The 23,426-nt window shown below is 35.5% G+C and overlaps 1 protein-coding gene across 5 annotated transcripts in view; it reads left to right on the forward strand.

Moving 5' to 3' along the window:
* Positions 1–23,127, forward strand: part of USP33 (ubiquitin specific peptidase 33) — a 42,301-nt gene extending 19,174 nt beyond the window's left edge. Inside the window, exons 9-24 of one of the 5 annotated variants that reach the window (XR_012588842.1) lie at positions 728–806; positions 2,851–3,271; positions 3,694–3,819; positions 5,359–5,471; positions 6,839–7,011; positions 7,147–7,217; positions 7,793–7,826; positions 8,628–8,673; positions 9,398–9,578; positions 10,859–10,985; positions 13,013–13,182; positions 14,601–14,682; positions 16,665–16,781; positions 18,582–18,684; positions 19,453–19,521; positions 21,904–23,127. Coding sequence is in view for 3 of the 5 variants with exons in the window: in XM_074598764.1 (XP_074454865.1) it covers positions 728–806; positions 2,851–3,271; positions 3,694–3,819; positions 5,359–5,471; positions 6,839–7,010; positions 7,113–7,217; positions 7,793–7,826; positions 8,628–8,673; positions 9,398–9,578; positions 10,859–10,985; positions 13,013–13,182; positions 14,601–14,682; positions 16,665–16,773; positions 18,582–18,684; positions 19,453–19,521; positions 21,904–22,061 (2,095 nt within the window). In the remaining 2 variants the exon portion in view is untranslated. Of the gene's footprint in view, positions 1–727; positions 807–2,850; positions 3,272–3,693; positions 3,820–5,358; positions 5,472–6,838; positions 7,012–7,112; positions 7,218–7,792; positions 7,827–8,627; positions 8,674–9,397; positions 9,579–10,858; positions 10,986–13,012; positions 13,183–14,600; positions 14,683–16,664; positions 16,782–18,581; positions 18,685–19,452; positions 19,522–21,903 lie in introns of all 5 variants that reach the window. The other 4 variants (XR_012588841.1, XM_074598765.1, XM_074598766.1 and 1 more) reach the window with 4 other exon arrangements.
* Positions 23,128–23,426: the final 299 nt, after the last annotated feature.

Consider the following 23,426-nt stretch of genomic DNA (forward strand, 5'->3'; position numbering starts at 1 on the left):
CAGCCATGAAGGATGCATTAATCTGTCCTAGGTTTCTAGTTTTTATTTTGTATGTATGACAGAATTACCCTTATAAATTAAGGAAGGAAAGATTAGCTTGCAGGATTTAAATAGTCCTTATAACCTGTTCTTTTCGGTACCTACCAAAGATAGGACAAATAATTGATGTAAATCGTAGTAAGCAAGATCTGACAAGAAATAGATGATAAACACTATACAGAGTAGCATTAAACTTTTAAAAATAACTTTGTATGTGCCAGAAATACATCTAAAATGTTTAACTGCTTCATCCTCTCTGTGTCCTTCATTCTGTACCAATGTTTATCAATTTCTGTTATTTCCTTATATGGAATTTCTGTTATCTCCATCTAAGAAAATACTTCAAAATATAAGTACAAAGGTGAAGAAATAGTAATTGTGCATAGTGCCAAGAGTGTGTCTGATTTGTCATCTGATTCTTTTACAAGAAATGTGGCATAAAAGGCCTGATACAGTCTCTGTTTCTGTTGGATGACAGATTTTTTTTTAAAAAAGTATAGTTAATAATTCAGTACCAATATTATTCAATTACCAATATTGGTTAAGCTTAATATTATTGGTGTTAGATGTGTTATAGTTCAGTTGCAGATAAATTATGATCCCAGTAAAGATAGAAAATTCCACGTAAGTGCTTGCTTTTTTGTGCATATTTATATATGTAAAACTTCTTTCTTTTTTTTTTCTTTAGGCCTGGTTCTGTTGTTCCTACTGGTTTATTTCAAGGAATTAAAACTGTTAATCCAACGTTTCGAGGCTACTCCCAACAGGTAAAACTTTCTGATGTTTTTTAAATCTGCCTAAGCCATAAAGTTATCTCTTATTTTTAAACGTAATGCTTAGGATACCATGCTTCCTATATTCTCAACTTCTGAGAATAACTGCTTTTCCCTTTTTTCAGGAAAATTGAAATAATGCGTATCTAAAACTTTTCCTTTGTGTGAAGTAATCCTGCTAATATTTGAGCAGTCCCAGAAAACAAAATAAAGGTGTTCAAAAATGAAAAAGAATATAATAGATTTTTATATGTTTATCTACCAGTTACGTTTTTAAAAAAATTAAATACGCAGTACCCAATTGTCATTTAGTATCTTGGAAAGAAAAACCCACTGCTGTGTCTTTTGTAAGCAGTATGGTGGGAACTGTAAGTTGATAACTTGTTAAATAGTCACGGATTACTATATAATAAAGGCGTTCTTCAGTTGATCCGTCATGCAGTATCTTGCTGCATTCATACGGTTTGCAGTACTTTATTAAAAGCTTTTGAGCTAGATGAAAATTTTAAGCCCTGTAATTAGAAAAGCTTACTAATATCTTCCAGGACTCTGCTGTTATTCAAAGGAATTTTGCTGTTTCAGTTAGCATGTTTTAGATTTGTGGAGTGGAGGAATAGAACGCACATTTTAATGTTCTAATCCTGCATGTAGCTGTAAAGTAAATTTTTACATAGTAATCTGAATTTTTTTTAATTTACTCATGAATTTCTTAAGAGCCACATGAATTTCTGGAAAAGTAGAAAATCAGTCTTGATAACCAAAAGGAAACTGTATGGAAACTTGGTTCTCATAGCTTTGAACACTGATGAGAACGTCTTTTTCCATGCAGAGCAACGCTTAATGAGAACTTTTTTAGGTTCTGCCTGGATCACACTTCAGTTGTATGTTTAGTAGTTTTCATGGCAACAATTAAAACAAAGCAGGTCTTTCATGACCAACACTCTCCTCTTGCCCAGCCTTGCCGATTGTGCAGCCAGTTGGGCAGCCGTGTCCAATATTCAGGGAGAAAAAGGAATTCTTTTGCTCAATTAAGAATGTTTATCAGTTAATCTGTGTCTCAAGGATTGAGTCTTCTTTTTTTTTTTTTAAACGGTTACCAGCAAATAGGCATATTAATTTTTATTTTTTTTTCATTACCCAAAACTTGAATCTGGTAGTTGTAGTTTTTAAGAAAAAGAATGTTTTCTAGTCAGCAGTTATAAGCTTAATAAGTAATTGCTATGATGGATGGGAATGTTGCGCAGCAAAAATTACTATTATGAACAACCAAAATACAAAAAGGAAAACAGAAGAAAATAGAAGCAGTAATAGTTGCCAAGAAGAGGCTATTGTTTTCTTCCATGCTTGCTTTATTAGATGTTCTCTATTGCCAGGAATCAAGCTGCTGTGTTGATTGTTGAAATTTGGTGGCTTTTAAGATACTTCCAAACACGGATTAGACTTGTAGTAATACTTGACAGCTCTTTGTGGAAACACTGACAGTTAAGGAATCTTGTCCAGGCTTGAGAAGAAGAGTTAAAATCTTTTTGACAGTATGATGCAATTGGAAAGATGGACTAAGTACATCATCATACTTTTTGTTAAAGTGCTTTCATGCCCAGCGAAAGCAAGTCTCTGGTTGCTTTGCTGAAGGTGCTGCCTAAGGTTTTAAAAAACTGTCCGTAAAACATTCCATTACCAGCAGAACTGGAATCTGACCGCACTGTTGGTAGTTGCTTGTTACATTTATCATTCATGTAGGCTGTGGCAGTAGTTTTGTTAAAGTTGTTGACATAAGCTTTTTAGGAATTGAAGTGTTTTGCAGGAAACTTTTACAGGATTACTTATGACATGCAAGAAATGGATGCAGGAAACAAATATGTGGTCTGGAAATGAAACTTCTTTTGAACATTAAACCTGGAACAGAGGAACTTACATTATACTTCTTTAAACAGCCAGCTGTAGCTTTTATTTTAGTTATCTGTATCTTTTGCTGATGTAACTTTAATATCTTCCAAATACAGTGGAATAACACTGGAAAACTTGTTTAAAATCCTAGGATGCACAAGAATTTTTGCGCTGTCTAATGGATTTGCTTCATGAAGAACTTAAAGAACCAGTTGTAGAACTGGAAGATGCCCAGCCTATGAGTGTTGAAGAGAGTATGGAAGAAGACAAGAGCCAGTCAGATGTAGGCTTTCAGCCTTGTGAATCCTGTGGTACCTGTGATAAAACAGAAAATGACACTATTTTCAAACCTGTCTTAGAGGATCCTGCAGAGACAACCATGTTAATTCAGGATGATGATAACAACTCAATGACATCCAAAGACTGGCAGAAAGAAAAAATATCAAGCAACAAGCTTAAACGAGCAAATTCTATGGAAGACTTGGAAAAAGACACAAACACTGCTTCAGAGACCACTGAATTTTTAAATAATCAAGGAACTGTCAAAGTACAGATACACAGCAGATTCTCAGGTAATATATTACTAATGTGCAATTAAAATAGTCAAAATTCTTAGCCAGAATATCTGTGCGAGTGGAAATGAGTTGTGGAATACAGTAGGGAGGTATAGGTCAAATAGGGTTGGGTTGGTGGATTCACTTGTAAACAACGCACTTTCTTAATGTATTTTTTTAGTTTAGGTGTCATGAATTCAGTTTGAATTTCCTTGAAAAACTAAAGATACGTTCTGGTTAAGGTTTCAGATTACCCAGAAGAATGGGGTTTTTTGGTTTTGTTCTTAACTTAAAGGTATGTGAACTGAAATGGTGCTTCATTCCTGAATGTCCAGTGACCTGACAGTGTGGTTAAATAAATTACGTAACGATTGTGTCTGTTCATTCTGCAGTACATTTTTTTGATAGAATTTATTAAATAATGCAAATATTAATTGCAGAGTACATCAGTGATGTCCACATGAATGATGTGTCTGCAGCCCAGACGCCATTATCAAATGGCTTATCAAGCAGTCCTCCAAAATCATTCTCATCATGCTCTTCACTGGCACCAGTCCACAAAAAAGGTACAGGCCCTTTATTTTCTTCCTCCTGGTGCTGAATTGCTCTGTATTAGTTTTCATTTTGTTGTTTCTGGTGTAGCAGTGCAGTATTGTTCTTAGGGTTGTTTTTTTCTTAATCCCCTATCCCCAGTGGGGAGAGGGAACACTAGATAAGCTGGACATAGAAGTCCCATTTAATTCCCCATAATGCTATGGGAATTCCTTAGTGTGCTAGGACTTGCATCTGGGCGGCTAATACCTAATTACAACACACCTATTCCCTTCTTCTCTGCTGTTTCCCCCTTGCCAAAAGCGTGTAGCGTCTGTTGGGTGCCACAGTTCTAAGATGCCCCTGGCTTGTCAGTGTTTTCCATTTCTTCCTGCTGTTTGTTAGTGTGGATAAATACAGCACATCCTCCACATGGCTGATAAATGAATACTTTAGAACCATCTTAAAGCAGTTTAGCGTCAAAATAAGTGATTGAAAGAAACCTTGGAGAATTTTGGGCAAAAGGCTGTATGAGGCAGTTTGTGTCCACGATATATAAAATACATCTGATGCGTTGTGGAAAAAAGGTTTTTCAGATTACTTCTAATGGCTGTTCTTTCTGCTGGAAGTACTTTTAAATTCAGACTTTACTATTATTTTAGACATCTTTCTAGGCACATGATGATACAGGGACAATATATAATACTGCTGGACTGTAAAGAGGCAAAAGTACTTGCTTATGGGCAAACTCTATATGAACAAAGGAGCCTTGGGAGGTCGTGTTCTATATGAAAGATTTATTGGAGTAATTCAGTTTCCTTCTCACTGTAATTATTTCCATGTTTCACTGCCTGGCTTGTTACTGGCTATCAGCATTTTGGCAGAGCTTGCCTTCGACTCCTACAAGACACTTGAGTGGTCTCTTGGGTAATATACTGACTCCAGGAGAGGTTTTGTGGTCTTCATTTTAGCCTACCGTTTCAGTAATCTGTAGAGCCCAAGGGACTGTTCCGGTGTGTTTACCTAAGTAGTAGTGGATTTGGGTGGGGAGCACGTTTACTTTTTTTTTTTAATAAGCTGCTGCTAGGCTGGACTCTAATAGTAAATTTAGTCTACTTCAACCTACCGTCATATGTGTTGTGACAGAATAAGCTTGTGTATGAACTCTTCAGCCCAACATGGTTAAACTTCCTGGAAAGATGTGATCAAAATAAACATCAGCTAGAATGTGCCTTTTTAAGTTTTTACCTTGGGGGATTCCTGCCAAGGCGACTCTCGTAGCAGTAGGCTGTAGATTTCAAGACTGGCTGTTGAGAGTTTTACCCAAACACAGGCAAAATTTTCTGCTGTTTGTCCCGCATAAACTGCTTGAGAAACCTGCATGAATTGCCTGGTACTAACAGCAATCTGGTTGTGTAATTTCTAAGAAATATTTAGTAAACAAAAAACGGGGCCTGGCTCGTAATTTAATCCTAAATATGTGTGATCTCCAATTATGTTACATAAAGTTGAAGGAAATCAGAATCCACTGTATCTTGATTTACTTTCAACGTTTTATTTTTGTCATTTTATAGTTTCAACTGTATCATCACCAAAAAGGAAGAAGCGCAAGAAGTACAGGAGTGTTATCTCTGATATATTTGATGGGACTATAATAAGCTCTGTACAGTGCTTGACTTGCGATCGGGTGAGTAAGCAGGGGAAGGTCTAGCTTTTAATAGAGCTCTGGGCTTTTTCCCCAATACAAATACTTACAGTTTTACAAATACAGTCATTCTCTGGTAACTTTGTTCTTCTGTGGCAGATCTCCTCAGAAGGTTAGATTGTTTTGTACTTGTTCACTTTAATAATAATAATAGCAGCTACTACCAGCACTTCATGTTTAGACTAGTTTGCTGTCATTGAGCTGGGTATTTACTCAGAGCTAAAAAAATAACATTTTGAGAATCGATTTACAGCAAGGATGGAGAAAGAGGCTTGCTCTTCCACTTCACTTAGGTATGATTAGTTTCTAGTAGTGTTCTAAATACCTGCTACTGTCGTAAGTTCTCAGGTACATAATGTTACAAAGAAAAGTGACAGACTAACCATACTGCTATAACAGTCTTATCAGGTAGATTGAGGCTAAGAATATTCATGTCTTTCAAAAAATCCAGGTAAGACACTTTTACAGGTTATATGAGTCATTAGCTGGTTTGTGAAGTTGTCCTCTACTGCAAGATGTGGTGTGATATAGGAAAAGTTAATTTTTTTCTGTACTATTTTCTCCTAGAATTACTTGGAACAGTACACGAGATCATTTAAAAAAAAAAAAACCAACAGTCAATTATCTAAACATGCCTAGCGTACTACCTTAGCTTCAAAGCAATAGTGTCAAATGTTGGATATCCAAATCTTTGCACTGGGGACAGATTTCTCAACATAAAGTTTAAATCTAACCCTGATGCAGTTGCATGCCCTTACTGCTTCCCTTGCTCTAGATCTAAGAATACCGAGACCTCAGGGTAATCTAGTGAGCAAGTTCAAACAACAAATAAGAATTCTTAAAGTTTGCTTGATTTTTTTTTTTTTTTTTTTTTTTTTTTTTTTACCCTGGGACTATGTGATCACTAAATCTAGCATGGGAGAAAGAAAATGCACAGCTGTGTCTCTTTTGCAGTGGGTGCAGTTACATCAGGTCAAGATTATGTTAAACTAAAATACCATCAAAACCATGGGCTGAAGCTTTCTGAAACTAGCTTGTATAACAAGGAGCCTGAGGCAAAAATCATAGTTCTTTGTATGACTAGTAGGAAGACAAATAATTAATAATGACTTTAAAAAAATATTTCAGTGATAACAATGTGCAAGTTCACTCTAAAATGTTATTTTTTCTTACTCTTTTTTTAGAAAACGAATTCTTACATCTCCTTATTTGTAATTAATTTTCTATCTAGCGGAATTTTCAACTATACAGAGACTTAGTGGTTAACTGGTGAACTCTACAGAATTCAATTTAATTGCTATTTCTCTTCAAGCTTAACTCTATTTTGTTTCCTTTGTTTTCTTCTTTAGCTGTCTGTAACCCTGGAGACCTTTCAGGATCTGTCCTTGCCTATTCCAGGTAAGGAAGATCTTGCTAAACTCCATTCTGCAAGTCATCAGACATCTCTAGTCAAGGCAGGGTCATGTGGAGAAGCGTATGCCCCCCAGGGATGGATAGCTTTTTTTATGGAATATTTCAAAAGGTAAATAATATTTACCTTGTTTTATTTATTTGTCTATTTTGAAATTCCAGTTTCTGCTCTTCTGGCAGAACACTTGTTGGTTTTCTTTCTTTTCTGTCAATGATGTTTCAGGTTTGTTGTCTCATGTGTTCCTAGCTGGTTTTGGGGTCCAGTTGTAACCTTACAAGATTGTCTTGCTGCCTTTTTCGCCAGAGATGAGCTCAAGGGTAAGAGGTTAATTACATGAACATGTTTCTTCTGGGTTTTTTTTTAAGATGATTAATATCTTCTTAGCTTCACGCAATTAAGCAAAGGCCACCTGTTAGACTGTAATACAGTGATTCCTTGCTCTTACGGGATCATTCATTTCAAAAAGGTAAGCTTCTCACTCAACTGAATATTTGAGGCAAGAAATGCCTGTGAAAGCTGTTTTAGAAATGTCAAGTAAATCTGAATTTGGTTTAATGAAATGGTATCAACTGAAGGTTCGTAAAAATTTAAAAAAACCACTATATTAATACTCATTCTCATAACCTTAATTTGGATTTAGTAGTTTACTTCCCTTTTAAATTATATAGCATCATCTCTTGAAATTATGCTGTACTGCTTCATAGTTGAAAGCATAAAACCGAAGAACCTTTCTATTTAGTTGCTATGTCAACACTCTTACGACTGTTAAATATTGAATGCAACCTAAAGATAAATTCCCTTGAAACCTTTATATATCAAATGTATGCACTTGAAGGATAACTATTTGGATCTAGAGAATAATGGCTGTTTTTCTTCTCCCTGATATTTGCAGGTGATAACATGTACAGCTGTGGAAGGTGTAAAAAGTAAGCTGTCTTTTACCTTTGTTTTAACTTGTCTTAATTTAAGTGCTTTAAGGCTTCTGTTAGTCAAGAGACATTTACTTCTGTTGAATATGTTGCAGTACTATTAATCTTTTGATACTACCTTGTGTTCTGGCTGTCAGAAATTTAGTGTTACAAAGGGGCAGGAGTCAGGAAGCACTGACTCACCGTACCATGTTGCAAACCAAATGTGCTTAATTCTTTTTCATGTTCCTTACAATTTTAGACCTCTCAAAATTGTTTTTCGTTGATAAAATAAAAGCTTTCAGCCCCCTATATTACTGTCAGTGACACAGTAGGTCACTTCAGTGTGTTAAAAATAAATAAATATACTACAGCTTTAAATATTAACAGACCAAAAAGGGAAGCGGTCTGAAGACTGCTCAGAGCCCTTTACGGAAAAAGTGTTGTTCCTTGCTATATAACTGGTGATCTGCTGTAGGTAATTTCTTAAAAATAAACTTAGTTGGTTTTTCTTTTTTCATGAAGCTTAAAGTTCTTTCCTTTATGCTAAGAGAAACTGTTAGCTAGATGGAACTTGATTATCTGTACTTGCTGCTTTGAATTTTTCAGCAGTACAGATTGTCTTCTCTTCTGAAGCGTCATTGTTTGTATCGTTTTGGCTACTCCATGTCTAGTCTACATTCCAGAAATATTTTGGGTTTACTAAATGTAATGTTCAGCTTAGACTTTTGCTGATCTAGCACAATAAACTAAAACCTTTTCAGAACTAAGTAATGGTTGTTTCATTTTTGGGTTTTTTTTTTCCTTTTCTTTGCTTAGGTTAAGAAATGGAGTGAAATTCTGCAAAGTGCAAAAATTTCCTGAGGTACTGTTACTACATGCACTTTAAAGCACTTTTTCTGCATGATTAGGAATGTGGTAAGACTAATGAGTTGCATGGAGTAAACTGTTTATATGGTGAAAGCGTATCTTCATATTGGCATTTAAGAATGTGAGCAACGTTTGATTATTCGTGCTGTAAGAAAGTGAACCTTGTACATGAAAAGTAAAGTTAGAAGAATGGAGTTTTTCAGGGTTGTTACCGTCAGCCTGCAGAACTTATTTATACTGTAGATCATAGAACTAAATACCTCAGCCAGACTGGAAAGCTTTTCTGTAAGTAATACTTGTAAGCTTCTGTTTTAAAAGTCATCCAGTCTTACACTTCAAAACACGAGTTGATGGCTGCAATAATCAGAAATAAATGTCCCTCGTGACAAGATTGTGCAATAGGTGCATTGAGGAAGAGAAAAGGTATGTCGTTTATTGCTGCATCAGTGTTAGTAACTGTTCAGGACTGTTTTTTTTTTTTTATATTGTCAGTAAGGTAAGTTTTTGATAATTACAAATTCATTTCTAACACCTTGAGCTGCAATTGATTTTAAAAAAAAATACCTGTAGAACACAGAGCTTGTGATAGTTCCTCTGGCCATAGAGAAAGTGATCCTTTTGGAATGATAAAAGGAAAAGATGGCATGCACGGTGTAGTTATTAAATATGAAATAGTAGCATGTATAGTTCTTGAGCAAATCTGTCGATCCTTCTTACAGATACTGTGCATTCATCTCAAAAGATTTAGACATGAACTTATGTTTTCCACAAAAATTGGGACCCATGTATCCTTTCCTTTGGAAGGCCTTGATCTGCAGCCTTTCCTTGCGAAGGACAGTCCCGCTCAAATAGTGACATATGATCTCCTGTCTGTCATCTGCCATCATGGAACTGCCAGCAGTAAGTGTGCAGTTGATTTTGTCTTTGCAGTTAATGTTCGTATCAGCACTTCTGCTTAAGGATGATATCAATATACTGAAGGGTAACTAGATGAAGCATTGGTACTTACAGTGTGAAAGATAAATGCTGTGATTTTTACTTTGATCCGTAAGAAAGCTTGCTCTTAAAGAGCTGACACATCTTTGAAATTGTATGGCATACCTAAATAAAATTGTAGGTGGAAAAAAATTAACAGATCCTGGAATATTAAGTAAAAAACCTGTATGCACTATTGAAAGTGAACAGTATAAATGTACTTTATAAATGTATAAATTTATATGTATATATGTATGTAAAATGCATAAATGTACTGCTGGCATGTATTGTATAAAAGTTACATGCCAGCAGATGACCAGATGATCAGCTGTTCTACACAGCTGATGTTTGTCTAAGGTTTTGATGCTATGTATGCCGTACTTTTTTGGAAAGAGTTCACACAGCACCACAAAGATGCCAGTAATTTTGTAAAAAGATATTCCCTTGGATGATCGCTGACAATTAACCCCAAAACAGGCAGTAACTGCTATTTATGGGTAGTGATGAGTAGCTGAATAAACTTCTTGCTGCTATACATCAAGCTTCTGCCCAGGTGCTTTCAGTATCTATAAGATTTGGAAAATAGGAGAGAAAAGTTTGAAGTCAAAAACTTCATAGGTTTTTATGGAAGTTATCCACCCCCTCATACTCCTCAGACTTGAGGTATCCATTGTTTAGATTAAGTTGTTTACGTTTTTTCTGTATGCTTTTGCATCTTCCTTCTAGTGCTTGCTTCTTGTAATCAGTTTAGTAGATACTTGAGTCCTTAATTATTGGCAGTTGAATATGTATTCAAAAATAGTAATAATTTAAAATATGTTATGACTAGTCTTCAAAATACAGTTAAGTATGGTCTTGATATCATGTAGCCATTACATATCTATGCTAATTTCTACTATAAACATACAAAGATTTGAAGAGAGTCCATTGTGAAAAGTGATGAGGGTAAATTTTTCAGACAATCTTACTTTGATTTGAATAGCATGCTTCAGGAGTGCGTTAAACAACAAGAATATGCTGAAAGTGGTGTCCAACTTTCCACTAGCTGATCCTGAGTTTGAGAAAAGTTAATATCCAGGTTGTGTCTGCTAATGATTTAATGTTTCTTCCATTTGCTTTTTTGGACTTAATTCCTTTTCGTGTATTGCAGAGTAAAATGGGCAGCTCTGAACGCTTTTTAATAACTCTTGCTTCTAACACTCTAGGTGGACATTATATAGCTTATTGTCGCAACAATTTAAATAATTTGTGGTATGAATTTGATGACCAGAGTGTCACGGAAGTGTCAGAATCCACAGTGCAAAATGCAGAAGCCTATGTTCTCTTCTACAGGTAAGAAATTAAAAGTATGATCATACTCATGTAAATCAGGTGTGTAAATAACTTTTAAGCAGTTGGGCAGCTTTCAGAAATTAGGTGCCCCACAAGAACTGTAATGGAAGAATTTGACTAACCAGATAAGCCTATGCTGGAGAGAGACTTAATCCTTTGGTTATGTCCTTAACACTTGCTCTGTCACTGCTAAAACATGTATGGAACTTGAAATTAAAATTAAATCTGCATAAATAAAGCATAGTAAGATGACTAGAAAGAGAACTTTAAGCAATTGTTAGAACTATCCACCAATTACCTGGTTTTCAATTAGAGGAAAGGAATTCTGCACAAGGGGAGGTTTTCCACACAGACTTTTAACTGTTAGAGCTCTAAAGGGAATTGTGCAAAGTCTTTAGCAGATGGGATGTGGAACAACAGAGATTTTACTGTGTTGTAGTTTAATTTCAGGGAATTTGTAGGCCGGTCTTTTCCTGAAAGTTGAAATGAAAGACGAGAAGTCATGTTATCACCTTCAGTCTAAGGAATTTTTGTACTTGAAATAATAAAAGCAACTTAATTTTCAAGTTCTAAATTTCTGGTACTAAGATCAAATTTCCATTAAAAGTTGATGGTGAAATAGACTGTGTCAGAGTTGCACAAGAAATGAGATGTGTTCGGAGAATGTTTTAAGTTTCATTAGGAGCACTTGTACCTGCCACTGTCTGAGCTAAGCCTGTGAGTCTGATTCAGTAGGTCTTCTAAAAGGAATGTGGAAGTCATGCTGTATTACCAAGAAAGAACACTGTACCTGATTGTGGGCAAATATATTAAAATAAATAATAAAAGAATAGCCTTCATAAAATTTGGTTTTGAAAAAGAATACACCCACAAAATACTACCACACACACAAAATAGCTTTCTAAAATGTACTGAAAGAACATCTTACTGGGGATATGTATGCATGTTTAAGTTACAGCTAGAAAGTAAACTTACCTACTTGAATTTCATTTTCAGACTTTTAAGATTTTTGTTAAATAATTTTAACCTGAACTTAAGCAGGTAATGTGTTTTAATTGGGTTCATAGCGTCTGTTTTTTCCTACTCTTTTACTTTTGTTTTGCTATGCTGTAAATAGCCTTGTTGCTATAGCCATTAGGTCTACCTAAAGCTTTTCTATCAGCTGTTTGTGTCAACTTTGACACTGTAAATTAGCTGAGGTGGCACAGCTTTTGCGTGATGCTGAGTCAAGTTTCAGGTCCCTGTTTTGGAGGATGTAATGAATAGTTCAAGTCTGCTTTTGGAGAAGAGAGATTCTATTCAATCTAAAAAAAGGAGAGCAGCCGTACTCCCGGTTGGAGAGCAGCAGCATCATCCTCGATGAGAAAAGTAGGGAGATAGAGGAAAAGTAAAATTACAGGATCTAATTAATGTTCAACCTTACTTTTGAAGGTAAGTAAGGAACATCTGCCCAAGAAGTACAGCTTGCAAAGCTTTAGCTCCAAAGATGCAGGGAGGAAACGGGCAGGTGGGCAGAGCCTTATCTCCTCCTGTGGTAGTAATCACCTCTGCAGTAGAGTCTGCTGTCTCTGGTGCAGTCCAGCTATTTGCTTTCTCAGGCTGGTAGGTTGAATGTGAATGGTCAGGGGTCTTTGAGTTGTTGAACTAAGCAGGCAAAAGCTTTCTTGTAAGCATGATAACAGCTGTGCCATGGCTTGTCAGAACGAAGGACAAGCACAGGTTTAACAGAGCAACTTGTGTTTGCTGCCCTTCTCGTGCTGTACTAACTGTACTGACTCTTGTGACACATGGCTCTGTAATGTGACAGTCCAGGTTCCTGCCACACACTCAGATGGTGGCTTTGGCTCTGCATAAAAGGTGCAAGTTTTTTCACGTGCTAAGTCAACTACTTCATGCTAGTAGAACTTTGAAGTGTAGACGTGGCCCAGATAATTTACATGAAACTACAATTTTCTTTTCACAAAGTAAATTATCTGTACTGTACACAAGTACATATATTTGTTTAATGATTTCTATTTTGGTAATAGAAAGAGCAGTGAAGAAGCACAGAGAGAGAGACGGAGGATATCGGGTCTACTGAATATGATGGAACCAAGTCTTCTGCAGTTCTATGTTTCCAGACAGTGGTTAAATAAATTCAAGACTTTTGCAGAGCCAGGACCAATTTCAAATAATGACTTTCTCTGTATGCATGGAGGTGAGACTGTAACTGAATATCATTTAAGAATTTATCTGTCAACTCTTAGCTGTACAGGGATGTACATTTGTTTTAATTAAAGGAATTTGAATGTAGTAAGTTCATATTATAACTTCTGTAACTTCCTAGGTAAAGCAGATTATTTCTCTCATTTTAGTAGTTGACTAGTTAGAAATGGTAGTCTGTGAAGTTCTAATTTTTTTTTCTTTTCTCTGCACAACAAAACAATTTGATTTTGTTTATAAGCTTTCTTGATTCTTAAAGAGGAATGGTTTGGCTTATCTGCTTGCTTACTAGACTCGTATATTCCCATTTTTAAAAATCCTGTCACTTTATCATCATCCTTAATACTTTGGTCTGCCAATCAAAATCTTTTTCTCAGCTACCTGCTAGAAGCAATAAGATGGTTTGAAAGCTGAGGAACAAGAAGTTGGTCTGATGCAGAGTATCCGGTGCATAGCAGCATGAAAATAGGGTATCAATTCTGTATATTTTGTATAGGAGCATAAAAATTTTACTTTGTGCTAAATGTTAATAAAAATGAGTAATTAAATTAAGCAAAACATATTTGGGGAAATACCCATATTTGAGTTCCAGCATTCCAAGAAATCGTGACTATGTGGTGTTCTTATGCCTATTTTCTAATAAAAAAAATACAGCTATATTAGATTAGCAGTTACAGGTGCTGCCCCTGTTGCTGAACCAGACTTTTAACATAGGAATATTGCGCCCGTGGAGCAAGTTGCAGTGTGTGTGTACACGTGAGCCCTTGTGGCTGGGACTTGCCTTTTGCAGGGTTACAGCAGATGAGTGGTACAAACTACTGCCCGAGCTACGGCACTATTCCCTCTTCAAAAGAATTCCTGCATAGCACATGGCTGCTTATCATGTGCTTCAGCTGAACACTTACAACTTTGCAAGCCCGCTATTTTTGCCTCCCTCAAAATTTCACTGCTTTCACGCATTCGTGTTGTTTGAAGTAATTCAAAAAGGTCTACAGCAAATACATGAATTTTGAACAGACAGTTTGCTAATGTGTTTACATGCATAAACAAAATATTTAATCACTCTTTAACATTTTAACTGTATATCTTAAGAAGCATTTTGCAATCAGTATCTAAAAAGGATTCTAGCCCTTTAATTTCTCTTTCATGTAGTTTGCTTCTGCTTTTTATAAACTTTTCAGCCTCACAAAAGACTAAAATTTGAGTGGTCTCTTTAAATACAGTAATCTATTATACTGTGGTAAAACTTGTTCCACATGATTTCTTTGAATTCATTGAAAGGTTGTATTTCTGTTTTATTTAGAGACCTCTAACATAGTCTCCTCCTCCCCGCCTCCCCCCCCACCCCCCCCATAAAATCTGCAAGTCTCTCTCTTTTTTTTTTTTAAGTTTATTTTTTTATTGCTTCTGCAGGTGTTCCTCCACACAAAGCTAACTTTATAGAGGACCTAGTTGTAATGCTACCTCAAAATATATGGGATAATCTATATAGTAGGTAAGTCTTGTACTGTAACTTTTTTAGAATTAGTGGCTCAGAAAAATATATGTATACCCTCTAGGCTTAAAGCTAAGTGAAGGGATTGCAAACGGCCAATTTATAGAATTTGTTTGTGCAAAGTAATGCTAAAAGCATACATAAAGTAGTGTGTTACTGGGATAATACTTGAGTATTAAACCAATAAACATGTATGGTATGTACAAAATGACACAAAGTAGGTCAGCAAAAGTACGCTTTGCAAGAGGTATTTTGAAGGAGCTCTGTGTATCGGCTTCCTGTTCTCTTGTTGGCTGGAGACAGCTTTTCTTTTATGTTGGCTTTGAATCCACAGCCTCAGCTGCCAGTGCTGCTTCAAAATAACTTATATCTAAGCGTTCTGTATAACTACTCCATGCTTTTTAATGTAGGTCAGTTTTACGTGCTTGCTTTTAAAGGAGGGATTCTTACAAGATGCATCTCCTTTTAAAGTTACAAAAAGCCATAGAAGAGCTTTGCTAATGACCTTAAGGACTCTGTATTGCATTAAATATTTTTAGCTGTTAATTTCCTGCCACTTAAGCAATATAGCTAAAGGGTTGGGGTTTTTTTGTTTTAAAGTTTCAATGGCCACAAGTGAAAAACAGAAACAATACTTTTTCCAGGTTATTTCCACTTCCCTAGATGTACTGAATTTTTCTTCCACCCATCTGACAAAGGCATTATCCATTTTCTGTATGCAGAAATACTTCTTTAATCTGAAGGAAAATGTTTTTAAACTTCTCATTAAATTGCCTTGTCTATAAAACTTTTTAACAAGATGTCAAACCATTCATTTGATAGAAAGGTAGAAGTCCCAGAGATTATAGGGTCCCCCAGATTTTGAGTGTTATCTCCTAGGTAGAAAAGATGTATAAGTTGTTAGCGCTAAACATTTGTCTGTTCTGTCTGGCTTCTTGACTGGCACATGCACCCCTCAACATAGAGTAGTTCTGAAGCAACCATCTTTTGCTTTTTGTCTTGCTGTTACTTGGGAATTATGGGAGAGTACCATGGCTGCAGTGGGTGAGAATTTAGGGTGAGGAAGCCAAATATGGTAGAAGTTGACTTTTACTGAAATATTATTCAGGAAAAGGAGATATGCATCTAGGATGCCAATTGCCAGTCCATCTAAGTCCCAAACACATTTATTTTGCTGGTGACCTGGCATTACTCCTATGCAATTCCACATACTTTGAGTTCAGAGTTGCTTCAAGATGATATAGCATAATCCATACTTGACCTATTTCAATTAAAACCTTGTGAACTGATCAGTGCAGTCTAAAGACAAAGTGTTATCTTCAGAGGTACAATTTAAGTGGTAGGTGACCATTTTATGAAAGATATGTTTAAGTTGGGATGATTGCACGTATAACAAAAAACGTGTATGTACAAGTGCTGTTGTACTGAAATGATGCTTTAATTTTCAGTTAAAATACAACACTTCTGTATTTGGGGGGGTTGGAGGGGAGGGTCATGGAGAATAACTTTTTAAGAACAAAACAATAAACCAGTTTAGAAGCTGGTGTCAGGGGGGCAGCAAACTGATGAAGAGCCTGCAATGGAATGAAGGGACATGTTTAAGATAGAATTGGCTGGAACATTTCCATAAGCTGTTTCTTAGAGGCCTTTAATATAATCACACATGGTGTACGTATAACAGAATACTTGCTCACTGACACGTTCTTCCCATACTAATGCCTTTTGAAGTATGTGATACAGCAGAGTTTGAGATGGTTTGTGCTGGCTCTAGGCAGTCAGAACTTGTAAGAAGGTTGTGTCTTAGGATGGAGTACAAAATATTACTAGGAAAATAAATGATGGCATTTGTGGATCACTGTGACTGGCATGTATCGGACTTCTCTTACATATTATGAGAAGCTGACACTTCTGATGACTACAGGTGCATCACCTTTTTACATGGTATTTTCCATGAGGTTAACAGTGTTTTACTTTTACTGCAGGTATGGGGGAGGACCAGCTGTTAATCATCTGTATGTTTGTCACACCTGCCAAATAGAGTCTGAAAGAATTGAAAAAAGAAGAAAAAATGAATTGGAAATGTTTATTCGGGTAAAAAAGTAAACACTTATTCATTATGCTTTTCGACATCACCTGATATTCATGAATTGACCCAAGGGGTTACCAGAAGTGCATAGGTGATTCCTGTAACAAATGGACTTTATGAAATATCTGTACACCTATATAGAATCCCTTCTTTCCTGTTGGCAGCAGTAATGTTCTTGTGCTATCCCAAATAACTATTTATATGGAAATGTACTTAAGAGTAAATATTTAATGCGTTTCTTAAATTGCTTTTTTATAATATGGAAACAGATTGCAGCCACGTGAGCAGTCTGATAAGGCTTAAGTGCAATAATACTGTGCCAGCAAAAAGTTAATCATAATCTTTGTCTTTGGTTCTAATTTAAAAAAATATCATTAGAGACATAAACAAACATAAATAATTCAGTAGGCAGTAAATACCTTAGTATTGTAATGGATCTGTAAAATTAATATCAAGCAGCTATTATATTTTCCATGAGTTAGAGATTATGGGCATGAGTCTGAATGGTAAAGTGACTAGAAGTTTTGAAGTGAGAATAAATGCAGAGATATTGGAGTCCCATTTCTGCAATCTTAATTCATAAGAGGGAGAAGAACATAATTGCAAATGCTCTTTCAGTTCTATCTGTGCTTTAATTCAGAAATTGTGTCAGCTTTTCCCTATTTTAATTGCTGCTTGAACTTCTTAGTAATTTATTTTTCTTTAGTCTGGGTTACCACTGCATAATAATTATTATTAACAACATTGAGTCAACCTCATTTGTTTTAGTGATCAGTATTTTTCCAATATAAACAGTGATTACACGTGCACTGTTGTGCAAGTATTGTTAGTGGTTAGCAGACAGAAAATTCTGTTATCCCCTATAAAGATTGCTTTATGGAATGATTGCAAAACTTATTCTATCTGAAACCTCAAGAAGTTGTGTTGATGGCTTCAAGAGGGAAGTATAGCTATAGTATTACAGAGATAAAAGATAATGTTGTAAAGGTTTAAGTGACTTTTTGTATGTTTCTTAATAACATTGTGAAAAGATCTGTAGTCTCTGATAAAGAATAAACTTCCTAAAATCTTAAATATAAAAAAATATTTTTTTACAACAATAGAAACAAATTTAGTTAAATGCAACTGAGACTTTTTACTCAACTGTTTTTTGTAATTTATACAGTCACTTACATTGCCTTGCAACAGAAACTCAGAAAACCAGGATGTCATTTTTTCGTTTGTTTGTTTTTTTTAATTTTAAAGTAGTAGGAACAAAAAATATTTCGTGTTTTTTAAACTGAAGCAAAGAAAAGTCATGAAAAGTCCCTTTGCATTAGTTCACCATGCCTTGCTTGGAATCATACTGGCATCTGGTCAAAGTATTAGGGGAAAAAACTAACATAGATGAAGCTATAGTTCATCACACAGAGGACCTCCCATAAAATTATGGAGCAAATATTTCAAAACACTGTTTTATTATACAAAAATAAGTTTTCTGCTTTCTTTTGCTACTTGAAAGTTCAGCCTTCACAGTGATTATCCAGTAGTGTTTGATGGGTAAGCACTTGTGCTTAAGAAGAACTTGTTGCTGTTTTCAGGAAAAAAATAAATTCTCAAGTAAAGAATAAGTCATCTTTTAATATGAAGGCTACCACTACATCAAAGTCTCACCTTGGGAATTTACCAGGTGTTTATTGTTCTGATGGTTAGTATTTTTTTAAAATGTTCTGTAGCGGTGTAATACTATGCTGTCGTTAATTATGGTAGTTAAAAGAATTCAGGAGTTTAAAGGAAAAAAAGCATAAAAAACACAGATTCTTTTTCTTTTCAGCTTAATAGAGCATTCCAAGAAGAAGAGTCTCCATCAACATTTTACTGCATCAGTATGCAATGGTTCAGAGAATGGGAAGGATTTGTAAAGGGTAAAGACAGTGGTAAGTTGTGCTCCATTTCAAAATGTTGGGTAATCTTTTATATTGTCATGTAGTGGTGCTGTTTAAGTAAATAGTTTCTGCTTTGGTAGAAGGCTGTAGGAAGAACAGATAGAGAAGGCAACAAAAGCTCTTAAAATTAACATCTAAGACACAGGTTTTATAAGTTACAAATATATCCAGGAACCAAATTACAGAATATAGGCAAATAATTCACAAGAATGGATAATGGGATAGTTGTGGAGAGAATGTTTCTTGTTTGCAGGTGGTTTGCTGTTAGTAGCAGCAGAAAAATTGGATCTAAGTACAAGGGGGGGATGGATTTTGCTGTGCAAACTGATAGGTATTGCTTCAGCTTCTGGAGGAAAGGTGACCTCACTGTCACAACCTAAACTCATAGATAACTGAGTAACAACTACAATAACATCACTTTAGCCTCCTTGAGGTGCCTCTGAAGTTTTGAAATGGAAACACTGAAAACATGTATTACTAACGTCTGAGTCTGCTCTAGGACATCTTTGCTAGGGGTAAGAATTAGGATTAACTTGTGTTTTGTATTGCTTGAAGACTTAGTGTAATTGTGAATGCTTTGAAAAACTTGCTCTTAATTGAAATTCCGATTAGCTTTTAACAACTTAGAACACACTGTCAAGCAGGACAAGAACAAGCAGTAATCAAACAAGCTCTTTCTCCTTCCATTTGAAAACAGACCCTCCAACCTGCCATTTGTTTTCAACTCTCCCAATTTTAATCATCTTTCTGTCACACTAGATCCTCCTGGGCCTATTGATAACGCTAAGATTGCAGTAACAAAATGTGGAAATGCTGTGCTAAAACAAGGTAGGTGTCCAGTATTGCTGCAGCTTTGGGTTCCTTCTGATGTATTTGCTGAAGTTTGAAAAATTTATTGTGAATTCTTTTTTTAACTGTTATCATAAAAAGGCAATTCCTAATGAATCTCTGTTGTGCCCATTTTGGGGGGACCAATTTATCCTTAAAGTGAAGAATTAGCATCTGTTATAGACTGATGCAAGTACAGATGAATGTAACAGGACGTGCAGAGTAACTTTAAAATGGTGAAAGTGTCTTTTGGCTTTCTATCACTTGGTTTGATTTGGGTTTTCTTAAAGTAAATTGGGAGATGCTTCGCTTTTAGACTGTGTCTTATATCTGTACGTAGTTATTTTAATCTTGAAACCTAATTTGAATTGAGAGCTACTTCTAACAGAGGGAAATAAACCACAGTAAGTAAACGCTGTGCTCATTTTTCTTCAAGTTATTTGCCACTGTACATTGCAAAAATTTCTCTAGCATGCAAAGAGATTTCTTTGTTATTCTTCAGAGTCAGATGCTTAATACCTTTTATTTGAAATTTGTGGGTATAGAAAAAAATAATTCTGATATGGCCTGCTTTATGAAGACTTTAGACTTTCTGGGAGTATTTAAGTTCATTGTAGCCCAGCTTAAAAAAAAATTACGAAAATTGCAGTATTAAGATTAACCTTTATTTAACTGGATTTTTTCCCAATTTAACTTAATGCCACAGCATACAGTGGACCTACCAATCACAGTTCACTGGAGGCCACCAGGCCCTGCATAAAGCTCACCAATTGTAAAATGTCAAGAGCGTATTTAAAAAAGAATGAGTTCTTGCACTCATGAGTTTTGTGCTACTGTAGAATTCAAATACAAGGTATAAAGCATCTGACTGACTTGTAGCAAAAAGAAATAAAATTATTTTATAATCTATAATTGATAGCAAATTAGCCAGTTGTTGACTTAATTTCAGCTACATTGATTCAAATTAGAACTTGGGTAGAAATTGAAGATGAATAGGCTGTGGAAAATTTGTCATGACAGAAAAGGTGGGAGCACCACTAAATAGTGTACAGTATTACATATTTCTGTGATCCAGTGGTCCTAATCTCAGTTTATTAGTTCACTGTACCTGTTCAGTTAAACCTGACCATTAGAAGGGTTGGAATCTGGATATGGGAGTGAAGATCTACTCCTGTGCCTCCAGAGATGGAGCTGATTTTTGAGTACCTGAACCTAAATGAGTAGAACTGAGGCGTAACGTCATTAGTACTGGCATAGGATCTGCATCATGACTTCCAGATGACGCTTTGCATGGTTGAGTTAGTGTAGGTAAACAAATGTGCAGCTGTTCGTACCCTTCCTCTTTGGAAACTTTTGGAAACATAAAGTAGAGTAGGAGGCTCGCTGGAGCAGGTGGCGAGGACAGAAAAGGATAGGAGGCAGGGGGAGAAGTCCCCTTGTTATGGTGCCTTTTTTTTTTTTTCTTAAGTAGAAGGGTGCTGAAATTAGACTTAACAAGACAGATTAATAGTATCTAATGAGGATATTGGGGAAAACTTGCTGCACGGCAGGTTTTTAATGAGTTGCTTAAAGAAGAGGGGTTTATTGTGGTAGAATAGAAATTTGTCCTCTCTGCCTAGGTTAGTGTGAAGAAATCATGTCAACTGTATCAGAAAGGATCCTTGTGCTAAAACCTAGAGGGGTGATGTGCTGATGCTCCCTTGCCCTTTGCCACTATAAAAGGTTATGGAAAATCGGAAATTACTGTTGGATGTTGATGTGAGACAGGAGAGGGACCTCTAGCCAGAGGAATGGAATCATAAGCAAAGACTGATCAGTGAATGAAAAGAAATCAGGCTGACACATCAGTGCTACATAGAAGGAGAATGAGTGGGACTATTAATGTCCTAATGGCCTTTTCTCTCTGGGGTTCTGAGAATTTCACTCTGTGGTTCTTGCACTTTTATTCTTTACTATCAATATTAATTTCTTTGATTAAACAAGAATCTTGAGTCCTTGAACTTCATTGTTTAATTGATGGGACTGCACGTCCTTTCATTAATATGAATCGTTGTTTCCTGTGTACCAAGAGCTACCAGTTGTCAACTTGATTGAAAAATGTCAGCTAAGATGTTTATCATAGAACATTTGTGTCTTTTATGCTTGAGGTATGTGAAGTACTGGATAGTTCAGAGCAGGTAGTTGTAAGAATCGAAAAGTATGAAGTTAACACAAAATACGTCATTGGGTTTGGCAGTTGGTGCAGGATAAAGCACAAATTCAGCTTAGGGCTTTGAATTTGAATCTATATTCTTTTTTTTCTTTTTGTATTTGTAATGAACTTCAAAGAAATAATGAAAGAATTATTCCAGATAGTAATTAAAATTTTAAACGTGTTTTCAGGTGCAGATTCTGGACAAATATCTGAAGAAACATGGAATTTTCTTCAGTCAATCTATGGTGGAGGTCCAGAGATTATACTCAGACCACCTGTTCCTCCAGTAGAACCTGATACCTCGCAAGCAGAGGAGAAGATTGAATTAGAAACTCATGGTCTGTAGCTATTGAGAAAAAGATGAACTTGTAAGGAATCCAGCTTCCTTACAAAGTGCCCAAAATACATTCCTGTAAGTTTTATTCTCTTATGTCTGTTGGAGGCACAGTTCACTGGGCATTACACTAACTACAGAATAGTAAGTTGAAATAGGTATTACAGTTTGTTTAAATAGAGGCTGTTTCTCTGTTTTGGAAGGCATGTGGTTTGTACACTTTGGAGTGTTTGGTCAATGGAAAAAAAAAAAGTAATTTCTGAACTTCTTGGTATAACTCAAAATCCTGTTATATCCTTAGACTTGAAAAATGGGTACAAATTTTAGAGATGTTCAATAACCCTTCTGATTCCTGATTAGGCTTCTGGTATCTACAAACTTTTGCCTGTCTTAATTGTACAGTCTCGACAAGCCTAGGTATATGCGGAGTATATTTTAAATGGATTGCAATCAATAATAAAGAAAAAGGATTTACATTTCCTAAATGCTCAGGAAAAAAAATCTCACTTATTTTGCACTGTAAGTATATGAAATGGGTAGTAGATAACATCCAAATACTTATTGTATTTGAATGGATCAAACATTAGTGTAGATTGAATATTGTTTTAGTCAGCAAATGTTATAACTTATTACCTACTAAATTTTACATCTTATTATAGTCTTCTGTAACTCTCTAAACCTGGCTAGTGTCTTTAACAGTATATGTGTCAAAAAGATTTAGTCTTCTCTAGGGTAATGTTTGAGAGCATGAAGTGTGAAATGTAAAATGATTATGGATATGACTGATATAAATTTCAGAAATTAAATTGTCTGGTCTCTTGAATTACATTCATAAACAGTTCCATTTGAAGGATTTTATTGTATTGTTAAAAATTTTCATTGGCACGATGACCTATAATGTCAGAAGCTGGATAAAATGTATATATTGCAAAACTTTATTGAATGATTCATATTGGAATGCAGAATGGCACTTGCTCTTGGTTTTGCCTGATATTGTTACCAAGTAAGCAGCATTATTCAAGGCTGGATCAATTGGAAAAAAAATAATAAATAAACTGTGGAAGAAGAGCGGGGAAAAGCTTTCTTAAGCGTTTTTCATTCATTACATCAATACAAAAACTTTTGAAGTAATGCCGTGGTACTGCTCTCACACCCATATATTTCTTGACCACTTCACGTTTAGACAATGATGTTGACAGTTGTAATTCCAAAGTAAGAAAATGCTGAAGTAACGTTCTTCTGGATAATTTTATATCTAGTATAAAATCAAACTGGTTTTGAACTTTGTAAAGCACTTAAAGCCATTCTGGTTAAAAAGCCACCGATGAGCCCTAGACAAAGTGTCCTCTAACATTAAGTACTTGCTACTGATGTGCC

This window comes from Larus michahellis, chromosome 8, assembly GCF_964199755.1.
Source record: "Larus michahellis chromosome 8, bLarMic1.1, whole genome shotgun sequence".
Lineage (NCBI taxonomy): Eukaryota > Metazoa > Chordata > Aves > Charadriiformes > Laridae > Larus > Larus michahellis.